The sequence below is a fragment of the Zootoca vivipara genome, chromosome 3 (assembly GCF_963506605.1).
Source record: "Zootoca vivipara chromosome 3, rZooViv1.1, whole genome shotgun sequence".
NCBI classification, from domain to species: Eukaryota; Metazoa; Chordata; class Lepidosauria; order Squamata; family Lacertidae; genus Zootoca; species Zootoca vivipara.
In genome coordinates, this window is record NC_083278.1 from 47543469 (window position 1) to 47566004 (window position 22536).

Below are 22536 nucleotides of genomic sequence, written 5' to 3' on the forward strand. Positions count from 1 at the left end.
TGTTTGCAAAGGATGATCCAAACCCGGTAGCCAGATCACATTGTTCTTGGAAGTGTGTTTGTCTTCTTGATTTCTACATTATTTAATGTTTGGGTGCCACGGTTTTCCATGATTCACCTCTAGAAATACACCTGGGGAAAATACCTTTGGCACAGGACAGCACAAAAATCTCCAAGCTGGCATAAATCAACTAATGTCTGTGTTGCTAAATAGACAAGATTGTTACTTAATTTAGGAATGGAAATTTCTAAAGATTGCATTGTAGATTCGGGTTCTAAGCATGCCTATCTGTAGGAGAGAACAATATTCTCTACTCCTGGATCAGGTAGTGAAATACTACGGTTGCATTGAAATGGCTTGCTTTTCCTTGGATTATTGGACTGAGGTGTTTTGTTTTTTTAAATAGGCTTATTGTATCAGTTCTTTATAGGGTTCCAAGAAGAAAGGATGATGTTAAGGCCAGGTCATTAAATAAGTAGCCTGTATTTATGTGACTTGTTTATCTAGGGCAGTACACCTTTATTTGTAGCTGGACACACAGGTATATTTCAGTCCATGTCTCTGGAGTGGGTACATTCTTTGTTGTTGTTTCAGAAGGGCTGGAAAAAATTATCCCGGATGAGCAATTGGTTGCCTGTTTATTCCTTCATATAGAGTAGCTATTATAGCTAGGCGTGAAGTTCAGCTAGTTAATAATGGTAGGGACGGCCCATCATTTTTGTCCCTGTCCTGCAACTTGTGGTGGAACAGCTATAACCTGTGCTGCTACTGTGGCTAAATAAACTGACCACGGAGCTATGGGAGGGTGTAAATTCATTCCTTTGTAGTTATTATATGTATCCTCCTACAACAAACAGCATGGAAAGGCTTGCATGTAGAAAGGAGACCAGAAGGTCAACTTATATACCAGTAAACTAGATCCGGATGTCACAGTTTTGGGGAATGACCAGGAAACTTGTAATAGGCTAGTTATCTCTATGGATTTGCATTATTTCACACTCACACTCCCATATACCCCAATTAAATGATTAGCTATGAGAAACAGAATTAGAAGCTTTAAAATGTACCTAGTATATACTGTGCACATGACTTCGGTGGGGATACTGTAGGTAGCAGCTAACATCATTTTTCTGTGCTAGGGTGGCCTCACTTGCTTGGTTTAATCTTCTTTGCCACATCACAAGCTGGGTGAAAAAAACCTTTTTAAAAAAATTGCTGGCTTTGTATTGGCAAACGAATATGTGTAAATAATGGATTGGATCCAGAGTTAATCACAGAGCTAGCTGACATTCCTGCTTGCCGTTGCAACCCACCCCCCTGCCCCCAAAAATGCTTCACCAAGAGCTGTGAGCCTCTGCTGAATGGGATGGACTGTGGGAGAAGGGGGGTCCCCAAAAATCAGACAGAAGCACCTTACACCTGTGGGCGTTCCACTTATGGAAGGTACCATGGCAGGATTTGGGGGGATCCCCCTTCCCCCTTAGTCCATTCAGCAGAGGCTCATAATCCTCAGTAGAGTTTGAGGGATCTGGTGGTTTGCTGTAGGGAACAGAAAGTCCAGCTCCCATTCACTCTTTTATATACACTTAACTCTGAGAATACTGGGTTACAGTACTACACACAGTACTACAGTACTACACACAGGTCTGGAACTACTGCCAAGGCTGTTTGAACAGTACTTTAAGTTCTTGAAATGTTTGTGGTTGTTTCTCATAATTAACTACTTATCTGGATTCTTCTAAGGAATTTGGATAGCCAGTATCCTCATTTGATTTCATTATAGTCTTCTTTGTCAAGTGAAAAGTTAGCAGAAGGAAATATTTATTCTTCCTTGATTCCATACCCCTTACACTCCCTTTAGAGTTGAGATGTCTGGAACTTTCTTCATTATGTGCTGCCGCAGATTTAACTCTGCTTTGCAGCCTTTACCGTGTTCCTTTTCACATTCTCATAATTGTCATTTGATCGGCAGGGGGGGGGGCTAAGATCAAGAGATGGTGAGTTGCCCAATCTTGTGGCTAGCGCAAGATCAAAATCCAATAATCTGTTTACTGGTCTGGATTTCAGCTGATTCATTAATGGAAAACAAAAGAAGAGAAACTTGTTCTGCTTTCAAGAATAATGCCAATATAACTCAATAAATCTAATACTTACTCCTCATTTACAAATAAATGGTTGGAGAACAGCATCTTTTATACGGGCATGGGCTAAAGCTTTTGGTAGATTTTTAAAACATTCTCTGTCATAATATTTTTGAGAGATTACTCAAATATCACCTCATGTAATTATGTAAGTAATGAGCTGATTTAATGGAGAAAAACATGCTTATGAAATATTAATGTTGTCATTAACAGCTGTAGTTAGAGTAATGTTCCGAGATACACCTGTGTTGTGTATGTGCACCTGCATGTGTTTGGATTTTATTTTTGTTTACCTCTCATTACTAATCCTTTCCATGAAGGCTTGTCATATGCTTGGAGATTATGTAGTGGAGATTATGTAGTTCTTATTTTTTTGAGGCTTTGTTTATCTATATAGAAACATTCATTGTAAGGTATATTCAGCTGTTTGATCACAGCTAAATAATTTATTTCAAGTGAAACTGGATAAAGTGTTGGACATATGATCTGTGTTGTAACTACTCCGAAATCTTATTTATTTATACTATTTCTATTACACCTTTTGGGTGAATCTCCCAAAGTGGTTTCTGGTTGTTGTTGGGTGTTTTTTTTAAAAAAAAGCAATGATAAAATACTGAAAGCAGACTAGGGGGCGGAGGGGAAGCTATCAAAATCTAATACACATTAAAAAGCCTGAGTAAATAGGTGTTTGCCTTGCCTGCAAAATAAAACAGAGATGGTACTAAGCAGGTCTTCTTTGGGAGAACATTCTAAGCCAAGGCTGCTATGACAGAGAAAGCTCTATTGAGGGGTCATCATGAAGAACCTACAGAGTAGCTTCCAGTGAGGACTTTAATACCTGGATAGAATCATGTGGGAGAAAGCATTCCTTTGAGTTATATTAGGTCCCACTATTTAAGGCTTTAAAAGTCAAAGCCAGCGCCTTGAATTGGGTCCAGAAACCACTGCAGCTATTTTTAGTGAGATGTGTTCCACACACATTGCCCCAGTATATCCTAGTTGCCATGTTTTGTACTAACTGCACTTTATGAGCTGTCTTCAAAGGTTAGCCCACATAAAACACATTTTATTTATTACATGGCATTTACATCTTACCTTAGTGCACATTGTTCTCCCACTCATCATTTAATCCCCACAACAACCCCATGAATTAGGCTAGGCTGAGAAGCAGTGTTAGATTTTTATATACATATAATTTATCAAGGTGGTTTTAAGAAAGTCAGTATTCAACTGTATGGTGACCCATGAGCTAGACATCCATCACTTCATGTATAAAAGGCTAACTGCTAATGCTGTTGCTATGTGTATTTGTGAAAAGGAAACAATAAGAAAACATTTCCTCTCACTCCACCCTTCTAAAAAGAATAAATTATAGGATGTAGGCCCTCTTTTCAGCTGCATCATTCTTTCAGTCACTGTAGCTGAAAAACAAAAGAACGAAAGTTTTCATTGTTCAAAACAACGTGCTAAGTGAACAAGTCATCATGGTAATACTGGGGAAGTGGAAGTTAAATTAACAGGGAGTTAAAATTAAATCATTCTTTCTCGACACCTGGCTGTCAATCCAGTTCCTACTTCTTTGGTTAAGTATTGTTTGATTCGTTATTATGTTAGGGCCCACTGAAAGAAGTAATAGCATGTGTGTTTAACTACATACATACTGCTCTTGGTGGCAGTTATTTCTAAAGCTATTTTTAAGAAAGAAAGAAAGAAAGAAAGAAAGAAAGAAAGAAAGAAAGAAAGAAAGAAAGAACTCCCCATGAGACATATTCCCATTTCTTTCTCCTTAAAAAGAATTTGAGAGAAAACTATGGGGTACCATTTCTTGTCCAGAGGCTCCCATCATGTCAGGTTGTGCTCTATGGCAGAGGCTAGTGACAGAGACAAATGTAGTGAAATAGCTGAAAGGTCAGGGATGCCCATAAAGTATCTTTGGAAGTGGCTTCTGTCAGGACAGATGAAGAATGAGAGAACTGAATCTTTTCAACTGCACACTGAAGTGTTTATAGAAGGCATACAGTAGCTCCGGCAATAATTCATTAGGACCCTGGTCAGTTCCAACAGTTGTTTACTTCCTGAGTTCAGAAAATGTGTCATCTTTTTAAAAGGGCCTTTTAAATACCACTTGAGTAAAGAAGTAATTCTGTAACTTGTACACCTGAAGCACTAGTAAAAGCACAGCGGGGATCTTCTTACAAACCAGGATGAACTGGAATATTTGAGATCCTGTTGCTTTCTGATAGTAAAGAAACAGCTGCCTCTCTCTTCGTAGTTGGCTTTCAGCTGGCTGTCACAGGATGACGTTGGTGTCATTATGCCACATACTGTGTGAAACTCACTATACAGGGGGCACGTTAACTCCACCTTTTAGTGCTATGGAACTCTTGCTCAGGGGTCAGCAACCTTTTTCAGCCGTGGGCCGGTCCACCGTCCCTCAGACCATGTGGTGGACCGGACTATATTTTTTGGGGGGGGGGAATTAATGGATTCCTATGCCCCACAAAAAACCAAGAGATGCATTTTAAATAAAAGGACACATTCTACTCATGTAAAAACACGCTGATTCCTGGACCGTCTGCGGACCGGATTTAGAAGGCTATTGGGCCGCATCCGGCCCATGGGCCTTAGGTTGTCTACTCCTGCTCTGGCTTTATATACTTCAGGCATGTAATTCCTAAGCACTGAGGGAATAATTGGGTAGTATTTAAGTGTAAAAATATTTCATTGGGAGAAGTGTGCATGTTTCTAGGTGTTGATGTCACGACTGTATTTTTAGAGCAAGGATAAGGAAACTGTGGCCCTCTAGATGTTGTTGGACTTCAATTTCCATCAGCCCTAGCCAGATGGGACTTGTTGTCCGGTAGGATCTGGAGGATGGTGAATTCCTCACCCTTGCTTTGCGGGGGGGGGGGGGGTAGAGAGAGAAAATGTGTTTATCTGTTATCAATGTAGGTAATATTAAGCAGTAACCATGTAGCTGGGATGCGGGTGGTGCTGTGGTCTAAATAGTAACCATGTAGTGAACTTAAAAATAATAATAATGCTATAACGATTGACATGAGAATCTGGAAGAAAACAGATGCTAGAGAGGGTTGTTTTAACATTCATAAGAACACCTGTATAGTTTTTACAGCGTCTGTCATATAGTTGATGTTCTAAGTTTGTACAGTGTCATTTATGAAACAGGTGTGCCTAATGACACCTTGTGGACAAGTGTGAAATGTCAGTTTATGCCCGGAGTAGCCAATAAGGCCTAATTAACTTCCATTTCTGTCTTTTGGTTTGTAATGGGAGTATTTTTCTGGTGTTTGTGTACAACCTAAGGCCTCTGTGATGACTAATGACAATAATATGGTCATGAAATAGGCCTATTCATCATGATATGAACTTTCTTGTGAACCCCAGCCAAAGTGTTTCCCCCAGTTTGGGCAGAAACTTGGGTATATACAGAAGTACTGTAACATTCAGAATCTCTGTTTTGGTACTATAAGTTTTTCGCTGTAGTTCAATCCCTAGAAATCACAATTTAGATATAGCTGTTCTAAAATACATTTGTTAAAACATCTGCTTAATTACTGGTTAGTGAACTATGACAATATTCTGTATATTGTGAAAGAGGTACGTGCTGTTTACAGTAAATATCATAGTAACAAGGAAGCTAGTGAAATAGGCCTTGGCAGACAATAAGTTTTTCATGCAATAAGAGCTACCCATATGATGCACATAGTTTAGATATCTTCCCCAGCCCTGGATATACTTGTATTTTACTCCTGAAAGAGTGTGCTTTTCCATCTCAGACATCACATATGATGGTATTGCCTTGCCTTCTGGAATGCCATGCAACTGTAAAGGGCACCTGTTGGTTACTGTCCTTGAAGTGAATGGCAAAAAGTGACACAGCGCTCTCTCTCTCGCTCTCTCCCCCTCTTGTTCTCTGTTCTCCCTTTTCCTCTTCAAGCAATAATCTACCACCTGAGAAGCTTTTATAGGATGGGATTTTTTAAAAGGAAAAAATCTGGGAAGGTTGTGTATTTCATTTCTGTTTAGAGTATGCATCCTTCAGGCAGTATGGTCTAAATTGGCAAGGGTTCTGAGCAAGATGCAAACATTCTACTCTGTCCTCCACCAAAAGGCTTAACTCACCTATTGCTGCCCATTCCCTCCTCCATACACACATACTATGGGAATAGGATATCACACAGTCATCTTTCCAAAGGGCATAGTGCAAAGTATAAAATACTGTTGGGGCATGCATGCTTTGAATGACTGTACAAAAATCCCCAAACTGTTTCTATTTGACAAGTTCCAAGTAATACTGATTCCTAGACGTTCTGAAAACCTCAGTATACTTTGAATTAAACTTAAAAGATATCAGAGTGTATGTGTGTGGAGTATTAACTGCATTAAGAGCAAAGACTTACCGTGTCTTACGTTCAAACGGCAAGTACACGTCGTATGCTGGCTGTGAACTCTTCTTGAAAGTTTAACAGAATGTAAATCAAGAAAGATGGGGAAAGCAAGAAGAACATCTGCCTTTTTCACCTCTCTATGAAAAATGCACGGGAACGACTAAAATAAACACAGTCATTAGGCATGTTTCTACTTGTTTTTGAAAGTCCCTGTTCATTCTGTTTTCAGTGCAGATGCACAACTGGTTTGACTTTTAAAAAAAAAGACTTTGAAAACATGCATGAAACAATAGCTACAAACTCTCCAGTCAGAGTCATGGCAGGCAGAATCCTACATTTCAGTGTTTGTTCTTGTTCTGTTCTGTTAAGGGTATTTCCATTCTGCCAACTTAAACTGCTTTAACAGAGAATGCTAGCAATTGTAGTTTTAAAGGAAGGGCAGGGACTTCTATCAGAGAACTCTCAGAGCATCGTGCAACTACAATTCCCATAATTCTTTGAGAAGCCATACCAGTAAAATTATGTTTCTGTAATAGAGACAGGGCCTCAAGAGTTTAGCTGGCAGACTGTGGAGTATTTAGTGTGTGTGTGTGTGTGTGTGTGTGTGTGTGTGTGTGTGTGAGCACAAAGGATTGGCAACACAGGCAGGCAGGCAGGCAGGCAGGCAGGCAACAGTATGATCAGTTGAATAATGCTAATTATAGACTCAAGCAGCTAGATGTCCTTTATCTGAAAACGTTTACCGTAGTATAACATATCTGAATACTTAAGAGATGTGTTCATAAGTTCTTCAAAGACCAGGTGGAGAAAGTTAAACCTTTGCTGCCCATGAAGTAATAATCCTTTCCATAAATAAAAATAAAATAAAGCAAGAGAGTTGCCTCTGGTCTTCCAATATAAAAACAGTAGATCGTTACTGTGGCTCAAAAGCTAGTTGATTTTGTAAAATATTGAATATATTACATTCACTAATAATTGCACACTGTAATTTAAGTACTTATATTACAGTAGGCCTGAGTAAAGGGAGAGGCCATACTGGGATGTTATGTTGTAGTTAATATGCCTATTTTCAAGTTAAGTACAGTGGATCCATAATGCAATTTTGTCCTTTCATTATTTTGGCAGACATAATGAAACTGGTTAGTAATGTGAGAAGAACATGACTCATTAGCTTTAACATGAATGTTTACTAAGTCTGTGGAACAAATGTCTTATATTCATCCCCCACTTTCCATTCAAGCTGCAGACATCAGTATTTTGAAGTCCCTATTCATGTTTCCTAGTTTACTAAGTGACTCTGTTGGTATATATACAATATAGAGAGCAAATTAAAATTTAGCAGGCTTAGTGGGGGTGAAAAGAATGAGAGGAAAGCCCCTTTATTTAAGCACTGTATTGTAAAGGAGATACTGACAGACATGCCTTTCTGATAAATAATGACCTTATTCCTGTTTTGGAGTGCATGGTTTAATTACTGGTAAGGAGGAAGCTGAAGTGCCAGTATATTTTACACTTCCCATAGTGACTCTGTTTTTCCTTGATCATATCCACATTAAGAAAGTTAAAGATCTGCATCCAAAGGTGATCAGTGACTATACTATTTATATTTAAGACACATTTGGTGTAAGATTTATTTATGCTCACTGGGCAGGGCACATTTATTCATCTAAACATTTATATACTGCCTCTCACTGCAAAACAACAAGGAGTTTACAAGATAAAAGCAACAAAACAAACAGACGTTAAAACAGAAATACCACCGACATTCTAATAGAGCTGTTATAAGAAACTGCTTCTCAGAAATGACCTCACAAGTAGATATATCTTCAGGAACTGGTAGAATACCACCACTGCAGATGCCCACCATGTTTCTAAGGAGAGGTTATTCCACAGCATGGGGGCCACTGCAGAGAAACCCTTTCTCAGGTCACCACCAGATGCATTTCCAATGGGCACAGTGAAATTGGAATGGCATCCTCCTACCATCTCTGTGAACAGACTGAAATGTACGGAAGGAAGGAAGCACTCTGTCAGAGATCCTAAAAATTTCAGGGCCTTACAAGTCAGTGACAAAATCTTACATTTGGTTCAGTAGTGAATTGGCAGCCAGTGCCATTCCTTTAGCACAGGTGCAATGTGTACCTTGGGGGGGGGTGTGCTCCACTAAGTATCCTAGCTGCCACATTTTGCACTAGCTGCTGATTCCATACCAACTGTAAGGGCAGTTTCATATAGAGCACATTGCAATAATTCAATCCAGAGGCTACTATTAGTGCATGGATGACTCTGTCCAGGAAAGAGCATAGCTGGTACACAAGCCAAAAGTGGTGGTAACCAGCACTGGACCAGCAAAATCACCTAAGCCTCCAGTGACAAAGATCAAGCAGCACGCTATAAAACATCTGCTTCAGGGATGTGCAACTCTAGCCAGTCCCATATCTGGAATCCATGAACCACTCACCTGCAGAGCCTCCGTCTTGTTAGGATTCCACTCCAGCTTTTCTTGGCCCTCATCCAGCCCACCACCGCATCCAAGAATGGGTTCAGGACCTGCACTGTGGCACTTTTGTATCAAACTGTTTTTCCTGTGTGAACGCATAAACTTATTTAAATAGTTTGACATGTGCTCTTTTCCTTTCAGGTTATTGGAGTTATCAGCAAAGACATTATCCCCAAAGGAACACGCTTTGGACCCCTGGTTGGTGAAATCTATACCAATGGCACAGTTCCTAAGGATGCAAACAGAAAATATTTTTGGCGGGTAAGTAGGAAAAACTAATGGTTATGCCTTCGTTAAATAAGCACCACTGAAAAGAAACCACACTTCAGGGTTGACACCTGCTCAAGTTGTGATGGTTGAGGTGGCAATATGTTAACAGAAAAACAGGTGAACTGGGTGAACATACGCCGAGTGAAATACAACTAAGTGAACTGAGAATGATAGAAAGCATCTTTTTTATTTGTCCTACAATACATCATTGTTAGATCAGATTTTTAAAAAGCCTGCTGATTCACAATCCTATACAGTGCCAGTTGTTGTTGTTTTAATCATCTATCCCTTAATTTCACTATGAACCTTACCCTAGGATGTTTCTCAAACTAATTAGTAATATTTCTCAATCTCGTACTCTGTGATGAATTACTTTTTGAAGTACTGAAATATTGCAATAAGCTATTTGTCTTCCATTGCACAAGTTAGTAGGGCCACTTCCTAAAATGCTGCCAAGCCTGTTGTTTCAAGATGCCCCTATTTAATAGTTGTGATAAAGGGAAATAGCACTTCCTGGCTGGAGAACTGGGCTTGGACACTCACTGACCAGATAGTTTTGAGCAAGGCCCTGTCTCTTAATCCAGGGGAAGGCAATGTGGTGCCCTTCAGATATTGTTGGACTCCCATCTTCCACGATCTGCAGCCAGCATGACCAATGATGGGAGCTGTAGTCCAACAATATCTGTAGACATAATGTAGGCTACACCTGTCTTCATCTAACTTACCTCACAGGATTGTTGTCAGGTTAAAAATTCAGAAGTTGTTGGACTGCAACTCCCACCATCCATGACCACTGGCCATGCCAGGACTGATGGGAGTTAGAATGGAAACACATCCAGAAAACCAGACATTCCCCATCCCTGGGCTAAAATATCAGATATGTGCCTCTGCAATGCCTTAGGCAAGATGTCACTTCTTAGCGCAATAATTATTATAAAAAGAATTTAGCTTTTTTTAAAAAAAACAACAACACACACATCATTCTTTTTTTAAAGGCTGCAGGAAGAAAATTACCGAAGACACGAGTGTCTAATGTCAAAGCTGTCAGGCTTCTTCCATTCTAGAGGATTATTAAAGTATACCAACTTCAATCCACTTTACCCAACCCAATCCTTCAACAAAAGGGCTGCATTCCAAGTACAAATAAGTTTTAATTTAGGATTCAGGGTGGGGGATATTTTCATGGCTTAAACCTTTGTGTGGTGGCAGCAGGAAACTGTCCCGCCACATCTGAGTGTTTGCCACGTATCGGATCATTCCAACATCACATGTCATTCTGAAAGCTGGCCGTTTAAACATTGTTTCCGTGTTTTCCTCTGTACATCTTAACAATCAATAGAAACAAGTGTGACTTGATTCTCTGTTCTCCTTAACTCTTAGTATTTTTTCAATAAAATAAACTTTAAGGAATCTCCTGCACTGGGAGATGCCAGTTGGCATATGTCATCAAGTCTTTTCAGTGCTCACATCAGGAGAACTAAAGAAGGGTGCAGAGCTGGCCCTACCATTAGACAGAGTAAGACAGCTGCCTTTGGCGGCAATTGCTAAGGGGCAGAGAGCAGCGGTGAGGTGTTGAAGGGTAGACTTTTGTATGTCATGTGTCAGTACATGGAATGGAGTAGGGTGCCATTTTTTCCTTCATCTCAGGCAAGAAAATATTTTGGCCTCACCCTAGAAGCATGCATGCTTTCAGACTAGTCATTAGCACATTTAAGTAATTAAACAAATCTTACAAGAGGATTCTGACTATGTAACAGGATGTTATTCCAGACTTTCATTGAGGAAGCTAACATCATGCTTGTGTTATGTGCCTTCTGAAAAGTCTTGGTATTTACTTTTGTTTATTCTTTTGCTTCACACACTCTCCAAGTAGAAAAGGTTCTTTCCTAAGGGCCTGAAAACAGTCTTGCACATACAAAGGAAATTGTGGAAGATAATTTCCCACATGTCATATAAAAGACATCCTGATTTGGCTGGCAGGAACAGGAACATCTGTTGTATGTAAGCATAAATGTTCCATTCAAAATATACCCTCTAAAAAGAGAAGGCATGAATATGCTGTGCAAACTCCAGGATGATGTCATTTCTTGTAATTGCTACAGTATGACTCAGCACATTTTTAATCTTCCATATGATACATGGAAATCTGGTGAGGTGGCAAAATAAAGTTTTATGAGGCCATTCGATCTTACTGCAGTGAGATGTGTGTGTTTTGAAGAAAGCAATACAGTAAATTCTACTAGCTCTGGAAAGATGACTGGAAGTCACTTGGTCTAACTTCGGAAAGTAGTTTCTATCTGTAATAGAAGTGTACATCAATGGAACTCAGTTCCTGGAAGCTTGCAAATCGGAGCTAACAAACTCCTCTTGAGTGCATAATTCTTCAGGCTTTGTTCCATCTTTCTCATAACAAAAACACCGCAAAATCTCTCAAGCTTCTTTGATGAAGCCACATGTATTTCCTCAGCCTCAAATGACAGGAAGTAAGAAAGTGATTCTGGTGTTTACTGCCTGTGTTAAAAGGCCAGCTTTTGTTGCTGCTTTTTTTTTTAATGACTTCTCAGCCGATTCTTACATCAAACAGCATTCAGAAGAAATTGAACGTGCATGTCAAAAAGCACAGGGAAATGGTGCAACATTGCAGTCAGACATGGGAAAGCCAAACTGAAATTCTATCTCTGCCATTGCACTAATCAATGACACTAACTTACTTCATGGGGATTTTATTTTTAAGTAAAACGAAACAAGGATGCATATTGCCACTGGCCCAGAGCCCTTTGGAACAAGGCAGGAAAGAGGAAAAAAATAAATGTTTCCTATTTGAACATAATGACTTGTGAAACTTTTTTTAAAAAAAAACAACAACACCTTACAACCTTATAGTTATCAGTTAACTATAGTTAAGTGTGCCATAGTTTCAGTGGTAAACTGAAAACAAGGCTACACTACAGTCTACAGGTACAGGTTTCAGGAGTTTTGTATATTCACTTTCATATTCTCAGATGCACACTGGAAAACAAGGATATATCAAATCACTGCATTACCCCACCAGTCCTTTAACAAAAGGGCTACATTCCAAATATGAACAAGTGTCACTTTAGGACTTTGGGGTGGTTGATATTTGCATAGCTTAAAGCTTTGGGTGCTGGTGGTAGGAAACAGCAAGTAAAGAGGCCATAAGAGGGACGGGAAGACAAGGGCAAGGAATTGGTTGTGACATAACCATGCTAATCAGTCTTTACAAAAGTGACTCACCACACTATTGCAAGCACACAGTCAGACCTTAAGTCAATAATACCACCCACTTGTTGACCAGCAGTCCAAGAGTCTTAAAGCAGAGGCACTGAATACTGAACTTTTAAGTAGTATGCTTTCATTTGAATGCTAAGCATCAAAATACACATGGCATCAGAAAAAAGTTACAAAGCATATTCCATTTGGATGATCTCCTACATTCTATAAAGGGCACTTACCACCCACTAGTATATTTCATTGCTTTTTTAAGGGTTCTTTTCCATTTATACCTTACATTTCTATCTTCCATTCCCTGCAGATATATTCTGGTGGTGAGCTTCTCCACTTCATTGATGGGTTTAATGAGGAAAAGAGCAATTGGATGCGTTATGTAAACCCAGCACATTCTGTTCAGGAGCAGAACCTGGCTGCTTGTCAGAATGGAATGGATGTCTACTTTTATACTATCAAACCCATACCACCTGGCCAGGAATTGCTCGTGTGGTACTGCCGGGACTTTGCGGAAAGGTTACACTATCCTTCCACTGGAGACCTGGTGATGAATATTAGTAAGTAGATTACAGCAGACTTGCATGCAAATAATGTCTTTTGCCAATATGGGGGGGGGGGCGCGTATCTAACAATATGGTGCACCATTACATGAGTCAAAATAGATTTGCAGTTGTAGCAGCTGATTTCGTGACCTTGCAAGGATGTCGTTCTTTCAATGCCTACTCTTAGTATTTAGCTATGTGCCGATGAGGCAGCTCAGGCTAGATGTACTCTCAAGTGGCTATTCGTCTGTCATTTGAAAAACATCTGCTAGAAATAGCAGGCAATTCCCCCCCAATATCTTCAAAGGAAGAATCTAGAGCTGCTAAGAAAACCTCGACTTCAGGACTGATGGTTTTAAATGAATGTTACCTACTTGGAGTAGTAATGCAAGGTAGTGAACAATCTTAGTGATAAGTGCAAACACCCTTGTAGATTGACTGCTAAGAAAAACATCCCAATCATAAAATTAGAAACAGAACAAGCTGTGTAGGGGAGGCTGAAAAATAGCCTTTATTGGAAGCTTTTGAGAAAAGGCTGGAGTAGTGCTTTAGATAATGCTAGTGCTTTAGACTTGGGTGTGCCTAACATCATAAGATTTTCACCTAATTTGCTCATTACTTCCAAGTAAATTACAACCTTTTTGAATCTATTGCTAGGTTGGAGAAAATGGGGAAGGTTGATTGGCGGTTTCAATTTTTTTTGTTTAGACATCTTAAGTTTTATGACTTCTTATGCTACCTCAGTTTCTGACTGCTACTATGTTGTTCCTCCTCCCATACAGTTTTCATTTTTGTATATTATTATATTGCTACCTCCTCTCCATCTGTTTCTTATCCTTGAGAAAATAAATCCTACATCCATTAAAAAATGAGCTATATGAAGTGAATTTTGATTATTTTGTGTATATTTTAAAGCATGTACACAGAACTATTGTTGAAGCAGTTCCCTCGATGGTAGCTGCATTATACCTGCAGAATGGGCCAAACTACACACAAAATTTATCATTAAGTTTGCTATAATTTAGGGCCATGACACGAGAGGATAGTAGCTTCCCCCCAACTGCAAATTGAAGGCTGAAAATTGGGGGGCCCTACCTGGATCAGGACCACAGGGATGACACCCTCCTGGTAACCAGAGTAGGTCACCCAGCACACTCATGGTGGTTCTGGATCATGGCCAAACACTTCAGCAGAATTTGTTGTGAACATAATTTGTTTCTAAATAGGTCATGAATGAAGTAATGTAATGATAAACATCATCTCCATTCTTAGCTTGTCTGGAAATTCTTTTACCTCAGAACTTCTAGGTTCTCATTCATCTCACAAAACAGATGCCTTATTTAGAACAAAAATGTGAATCAGCATTATTAAAATCCACTACTCAAAACGTTCAGCAGCATTTACTCAAGAAATTACTCTGCACGCCCACAGCTATTTTTCAAGGTCTCAGGGGAAAGAATTAGAATTAAATCTCTCAGGCAACTATTAGGAGGTCCACAAAAGAAAGGTTCTTTAAACTAGATCTGGGCAGAAAACTATTCACTGTACATTTGCCATTTATGTTGTTTCATTGAGCACTAAGTGGCTATACTGGTAAAAATGCTCCTCAGATTGGGTGTAACATGTGATGAAGATATGCTAACCTTACAGTTGATCTGTATGTATTAAGACAGGGAACAGCTTTTATTTGGCATAGAGTGAAAACTCATAGAAACCATGGCTTAAATTTAGTTTATGAAATCTGTGGGGTGTGGGAAGCAGGTGCTTTGTGCAGGTGAGGATGTAGGCTTAATAGGGATTATGGCACATATGACACTGAACATACAGCATATTGTGAAGGGACCACAAAAAGACTCACTTCACTGCATGTAGTGTGAACATATTGGACCAGTATGTGAACCAGCAGAAACGTGCTCTGGTTCCTGTAATTTATCTAGGAGTGTTGTTTTTCTCTCTGATATTTATCTTGGGTTTTTATTTTTATTTTATTTTATTTTTTAAAAAAACCAACCCACCACCACCACAAATGACAATTTTAACTTCTTGCCTTTCTGAAAAGACTTTGCCAGAAGGCTGCTAGGAGTGCGGCAGACTGTCTGTCTAATAGCTCCACATCTGTCACTCCATTCTTCTGCTATGCATGTGGGCATACCACATCACTTTTCATCTGTTCCTCTGATATGTTCCTCTGAATTTTTTTCTAAGTTGCTGACTTAATGAAGAGCTAGCTGATCAAAAGCAAAAACATAAATGAATAGGAAGATAACTCCCCCCCCCAATGCCTCTAGGAAAATGTGGAACTAGCAAACTCTAGAGCAAGTGTTGTGTAGTGGTTAGAGTATTAGACTAGGGCATGGGAGATCAGGGGAGCTCAAATCCCCACAAAGCCTTGAAGTTCCTTGGGTGAACTTGGGACAGTCACTTACTGGCCCACAGGGTTGTTGTGAGGATTACTAGGTATGAAGCCTAAGTCAAAATGATAGATTTTGGACAAGATTAAGACTCACAGTAACATGTGTTAATTAGTTTACCAGTGACAGTATATTTCTCACTGGTAAATTAATCATGACTGTTTCTTGAGAATCTACGACTGTTTCTTGAGAATGGTATTTTGGCTCACTACAAGTTTTAATGCAGTTAGCAATGCTGAAGCAATTATCACCAATCTGCTACTGTAAAAGGTGTGCCTACTTAATATCTGTTTAAGCTCTGATTATCACTGGTTGTAATTTTTGCATCTTATTACCATTCAGTTCCCGCCTTACAATTTCCTCTTTTATGTATACCTGCCTAGTAAGATTTCATTTCCTGCATCTGAGGAAGTGGGTATGAGTCCACAGAAGTTCATGCCATAATAAATTTACAAAATTATTACCGGTAGCTAAATCAACAAAGTCTTTAAGGAGCTACAATAGTCTTTTTTTGCTTTCAGTAGCACCTCTGTGTGTCTCACCCATAGTTCTGTTATTCATGCATGATTGTAAAGCACTCAGTCACCTTTTAGAGTGTTGAAACTTGTTTGTTTTCGTTAGAAGCAGTCGAGGGAGCTGGGACAGCCAAATCCTTTTGCCTTAGAAAGGGACAGCCAAATCCTTTTGCCTTAGAAAGGTATATAGTAGGCTGCCTTGTTATCTACAAAGTATGCATCAGGTGCTACTGTGTTTTCTGTAATAAGTTTAATCCAATAATATACAAGAAAGGTGAGACTAGAACAAATGTAACAGAAATGAACTGACTGGATCATGATAATCACCCGGGATTTAATAAGTAGCTACTGAGTTTATTTCTGTTGAGTTTAATGTGGTGCTAGTCCTTCCACCAATGCAAATACCTAGGAATGACTATTTATATTAGCAGAGGCTAATGACCAATGTCTGTAAATTGTCTTTATTGGCCTTAAAAATTCATTGCCTTGTTTTTATATTTCAGCACAAAGCCATGTTAATCCAAAGCAGCCAGCTAATGACAAAGATGAACTTTATCTAAAAACTGTTCCCAGAAGAGAGCACAGTGTGAAGGAAATCCTGAAAACTGATTCCAGTAATCTCAAAGGAAAGGACTTATTTTATAGCCACATTTATCCACATACTCAAGAAAAAGACTTGGAGGGCTTGAGAAAAAATTGTAGTCCTGAAAAGCCTTTCTATCCTCGTATTGTCTACCCAATCCGACCGCCCATCCCTGAAGATTACCTGAAGGCTTATAGGATTGAGAGGCCAAGTTACATTGCCCACTCACCTATCCAGTCTTCTACCACACCGAGCCCCTCAGCAAGAAGTAGTCCAGACCAAAGTTTGAAAAGCTCAAGCCCTCACAGCAGCCCAGTTACAGTCTCACCCCTAGCTTCTATGACTCAAGAGCACAGAGAACCTTATCCTTACTTGAATGGACTCTATAACTCAGAAGGATTAGGGGCATATTCTGGGTATGCACCTTCAAGCCATCTCCCACAAGCCTTTCCCTACCACAAATTTTTGTTACCACCATATGGCATGAGCATCAACAATTTCAACCTCTTTCCAAGGATGTATCCTTTCTACAGCAGCCTACTGAGTGGAGGAAGCATCCCCAATCATATGCTGAACTCATCTCCAGGACTTCCAAGTTCCTTGCCATCTGATGGAAGCCGACAGCTGCTGCAACCTGACCATCCAAGGGACTTCCTCATCCCTGCACATAACAGTGCCTTCTCTATCACAGGGGCAGCTGCCAGCATGAAAGACAAGCCATGTAGCCCAACTAGTGGATCACCCACAGCAGGCACAGCAGCCACTTCAGAACACATAATGCAACCTAAACCTACCTCAGCAGTGTTGGCTGCCACCAGCAGTGAAGAAGCCATGAATCTTATCAAGAGCAAGCGAAACATGACTGGTTACAAAACCCTTCCATACCCACTGAAGAAACAGAATGGGAAAATAAAGTATGAATGCAATGTCTGCTCCAAAACCTTTGGTCAGCTCTCTAATTTGAAGGTAGGCCTTTGAAGGAAAATATCATTTCTAGACCTCATGGATAAACAAAAAAAACCCCACCAAACTAATCTGGTTACTGTCTCTCTGGAGAGTCTTTCTTAAGCACCTGTTTCTTCTAGACTTTAATCACCTATGTTGGTTTTAGTATAGTATCTTGACGTTGTGGTAATAACTTTTCCCTTCATATCATAGTTAAGCTTCTGCTTTTAAAAAAACATTGAAAATTGGATATTCATTTATTATTTGGAAATTTTATATCCTGCTTTTCAGCATGTAGGCCTCAAAGCAGCTTACAACAATAAAATATAAAATATAGTCAAACAATTGTGTATTTTCCAGAAATGGGTTAAATGAGGCATATTTTATTACTACGAAGATTCTACAAATTATATAAATTACTGCATCTAAACAAAGCAATACTTGGTGACCCTCTTATATCAACTTGTTTTTCCTTTGAGGTTTAATTACCTTTTGACATTTTCAAATGATAATTCCCTGCAACAATTGAGCAAGTTGATTTTAACATGTAGTGGACATAATCTTTTCATTCTCATTCCTTGTGGGGCTTTTGTTCTGATAACTGCTAAGTGAGAGCATCCATGGAATAGCTGGATTTAATTTGTGTTCTCAGTTTGATCATGAATAAGTGCAAAATGGCCCTAGAAACTTGGAGAACAGTTGTGGAACGGCTGCATTTTTTAAAAAACGTACTTTTTAAGGAGCCTTTTAAAAAAGCCTATCTAAGTTAACTGTATATTGTGCAACTTTGTGCAAAAGTAATTAAAGCAACAGTGCCTGGTATTTTAGTTACTCAATAAGTAGAATAGGATATTTAACACACTATCTTGGAAGCTATTACGAAAGTATAATAAATGTTCTGTTTCTTAAAAGGTTCACCTTCGAGTACACAGCGGAGAAAGACCATTCAAATGTACTACTTGCAATAAAGGATTCACTCAGCTGGCTCACCTCCAAAAGCACTATCTGGTACACACAGGAGAAAAGCCCCATGAATGTCAGGTATGTCACAATTAGTATATAATGAGATCATGACTTGGGTGCAAAGTAACAATGAGGCAGACTTGAGCACACAACTGGAACATACAACTGTTTGTTGCTGTCAGTTGTGTTTTTTTAAATGGAGATAAATGAGAAAGTAAAAGACTGGATGACACTTTTTTGGAATTACTTATGCTTTTCTATTAAATGCATTTTCAAAGAGCAAACAACCACCTTTCTTCTAAGGTTCTCATTCTCTCCTCCCTCACCAGGTCTGCCATAAGCGATTCAGCAGCACGAGCAACCTGAAGACCCACCTGCGGCTACATTCTGGAGAGAAGCCTTACCAGTGCAAGCTTTGCACTGCTAAATTTACCCAGTTTGTGCACTTGAAACTGCACAAACGGCTCCATACCAGAGAGCGCCCGCACAAGTGTATCCATTGCCACAAGAGCTATATCCACCTTTGCAGCCTCAAGGTCCACCTGAAAGGCAACTGCCCTGTTGTCCCTGAACCTACCCTTTCGACAGAGGACCTCAACCGGATCAATGAAGAGATTGAGAAATTTGACATTAGTGACAGTGCAGACAGGCTGGACGATGTTGAGGACAACATTGACATGGCATCTATAGTAGAAAAAGAAATACTTGCTGTGCTTAAACGAGAGATGGAAGGAGCTACTCTTAAAGCATCACTGCAGAGGAACCTGGGCAATGGGCTGGTTTCCTCAGGATGTAACCTTTATGAATCGTCAGATATGTCAATTGTGAAGTTGCCTCAAGGTCATCCACTACCTCGGGTACCTATAAAGGTCAAGCAAGAAGCAGTTGAACCAATGGACCCTTAAATGCTGTGGGGTGTGCATGTGCGAGCAAGAAGTGAGTGTGTGTGCATACTTACATGTGCATTTGTATGTATGGCAAAGTGGTTTGTGTTTGTTTTTTTTAATTTATGACTTGGCAAGTCAGGGTGCCTGTAGCAATTGCTTGTATATAGTGTCAATGCTGCAAAGCAATCTTGGCTTACAGTAGTTTATCTTACTCCATTTGAAAGAAGGAACTCCAAAGTTGTATTCTCAGGGCATGAAAAGAGGCAAGGACTGTGTATTACCTCTCCTACTTCCAAAAAAAGACAATCTTTTATCCATAATCATTTTCCAGTAATAATTTATTATGCAATTTACCATTAACAAAGCAATAGATAGAAAATATTCACAATGATAGGAAGTTTCATTGTAAGGTTGAATATAAGTGTTCATATATATATATATATATATTGTCTTGTGGCCATTCTTTGTATAATTTCTTCCTGTGCGTCTGTTTAGCAAATAAAAACCAGCAACCTAAGATTGATGGGGAAGCAAAGGGGGGGATGTTACATTCCTGATTTAGAAATTAGGTTTTTGTTTTGCCAAAGGTAAATACTAGAGATCCCTCCAGTTAGAACAGTGCTGTGTAACTGAACAAAGTGGGTAGAAGTGTGAAATTACCCCAAAATGTATGCAGCAGCCAAGAGGAAAACATCATACTGGTATAGGGATAGAAGAGTGATGCGATGATTTTCTGTCTGCAGTACCTCAGTGTCTAAGATGAATAGGAAAGTAAAATCATCTGCCAGAAATAATGCATCAAATAGGTTTTTTAAACAAACATGTTGTATACCTTGACATTGAGAGCAATAGTATTACAAAATTACTTATTTTCTTCTCACAACCTGTTTGTATACGTATGCAAGGAATAATATCCCAAAGATGCTGTCTGAAAGGAGAGTATTGCTGAGATTTTTGCCAGTGAAGTACTAGGGGGGGACTCTGATTCCTAGGCTCCCCAGGAAAGATGTGCCAGATCTCCCCCAACCCCCTTCCCTCTATCTACTTTCCTTGAGTGGAAGTTGCTAACAAAGTCCTTTCTTGGCATACTTTATTGGTTCCCCACCCTTTTCCTATATGACTCAAGATTTCGCTCAGTATTTGTATTAGTACGTTTTGTGGGTTAATTTAATTAAAGATAAAAAGGGCATTGCAAAGTTGCTGAACAACAGTTACCTCATTGAGTGTGTCCAGTGGTGCAGAAGATGTTGTTTTATCTAATGCTTTGCTACTTTAGAGAACAAACCAAAATGTGCAGAGGAGAAGATAGAAGGCACATTCTTTTCTTTTATGTAAATCTTTTTTGTTTTGCTAAGCCCAAAGATACCATGTCGGCATACAAGGTGTAGCAAAGAATACATGTATATTTATAGATATTTATGCCAATATACCATGTATGTGTGTGCATGCGTATATTTTATACCACTTAAGTTTGTGAGACAAACCTTATAATTAAATTTTACTTGCATAGCTTGCTTCACCTTCCAAAGGTATGACTTAACAGCCTCCAGCCCATGCTACTGTGCTAAGGAATTCATCAGTAATTTAATCCCGAGTCTTAATCCTCCAAACCATTACTCACAAACAATTTGTCCACATATTATAAAATTCCCACAGAATTCTGTGAAGATTATGTGGCTGAGTCCTCTATCCCTATCATATTATTGTGGAAGACACTTGTCTGTGGAAGAAAAAACCACATTAAGAAATCGTTGCTGGGGAAGGGGACGAAATCTCACTCACCTACGTATGGTATAAATATAATTCAGAATGGTAATTTGTTTTTATTGTGCAGTCTGTTGACTGGATCAATAAATAGATTGATTGAGATAATACAGATTGGTAAAGGGTAGGAAGAGCCGTTTAAAACGTCGAGTAAAGTCTACCATTGTTTCCTCTGCTTCTTAAAAGGTGATAGCATGTACGCAACAGAGGGGGGAAATAGCAGCATTGTTACACCCTGTTCTACTGTGTGTGTATATACATTCCTATCTCAACATAGTCTTAAAGAGTTAGACTGTTTCAGAAATGATATCAATCTAATGCCTTCTTATTTAAGATACCAAACATATCTCTGGTCTAAAAGTAGCTCAAGGAAAACTTTAAATATAGCTTTTTTGAAGGAAGGGCTACTGTTCATTACATTTCTGCTCCCGTAAATTGTGAGGCAAACATATTTAAATGTAGCAATGTTTCATAAATGTAGGATTTAACTGTAGGATAAACCAAAGTACCACTACTATGACTGGACACACTGTTGCTTTTATTAATTGCCTGTAGTGCTTTTCTGTATTTGATACAAATTTTACAAAGATTTATATGCATCAGCTTTAAAATTTGCTTCCTTTATGTCCAATCTTCTCCTCTCAGTTTAGGACCTTTACATGTGAATGTAGCAACAATCAGTGTTTTTTTAAAAAAAATAACAGGCTCTGACCAAAGTTAACAGGCTTTTTACTTTGCTAGAACAAACTATCTTATGTTTACGTACTGGTTTACATTGTTATTTATGTGCAAAAATGTCAAAATGTAAATTAAATATAAAATGTTCATTGCTTTATCCAACGAGTCAGCTCCATTTCTTAGATAACTTGTGGCATTTCATTTCCACTTCTCAGTAACATAAGGTATATGACAGGTGAAGAACGTTTCTCAGCCAGATGGTCACATTCTTTGCCCTGTAGCAAAACTTAGAGGTTTCCCCACATAGTCCAGGCAAACAGAAGGCATTGTTATAGTTATTATTTTATTTATTGAATTTGTATACCACCCTTCATCTGAAGATCACTGGGTGGTTCACAACATAAAAATACAAAATGCATCACAAAACAAAAAGAAACCAATAACCCTGCTCCCACAAACACATTTAGAAGGCCACAGAATGTTAACCAGTTAAAGGCCTGGTTATAGAGAAATGCTTTTGCCTGGTGCCTAAAGATATGTAAGGAAGGCACTAGGTGAGCCTCCCTGAGGAGAGCATTCAACAAACAGGGAGCCACTGCAGAAAAGGCCTGTTCTGGTGTTTCTGCCTTCTGGGCCTCTGGATGGAAGCACCCAAAGAAGGGCCTCAGATGATAACCAGGTC

The 22536-nt window shown here is 39.2% G+C and overlaps 1 protein-coding gene across 4 annotated transcripts in view; it reads left to right on the plus strand.

Moving 5' to 3' along the window:
- The window catches only part of PRDM1 (PR/SET domain 1), an 88654-nt gene extending 66485 nt beyond the window's left edge, over positions 1-22169 (plus strand). For 3 of the 4 annotated variants that reach the window (XM_035109308.2, XM_035109309.2, XM_035109307.2), the window contains 5 exons: positions 9192-9311; positions 12874-13123; positions 16538-17583; positions 18475-18603; positions 18855-22169. In XM_035109308.2, the coding sequence (XP_034965199.2) occupies positions 9192-9311; positions 12874-13123; positions 16538-17583; positions 18475-18603; positions 18855-19430 (2121 nt within the window). In that variant the 3' untranslated portion in view covers positions 19431-22169. Of the gene's footprint in view, positions 1-9191; positions 9312-9334; positions 10458-12873; positions 13124-16537; positions 17584-18474; positions 18604-18854 lie in introns of those variants that run through there. The other variant, XM_035109310.2, reaches the window with a different exon arrangement.
- The last annotated feature ends 367 nt before the right edge of the window (positions 22170-22536 follow it).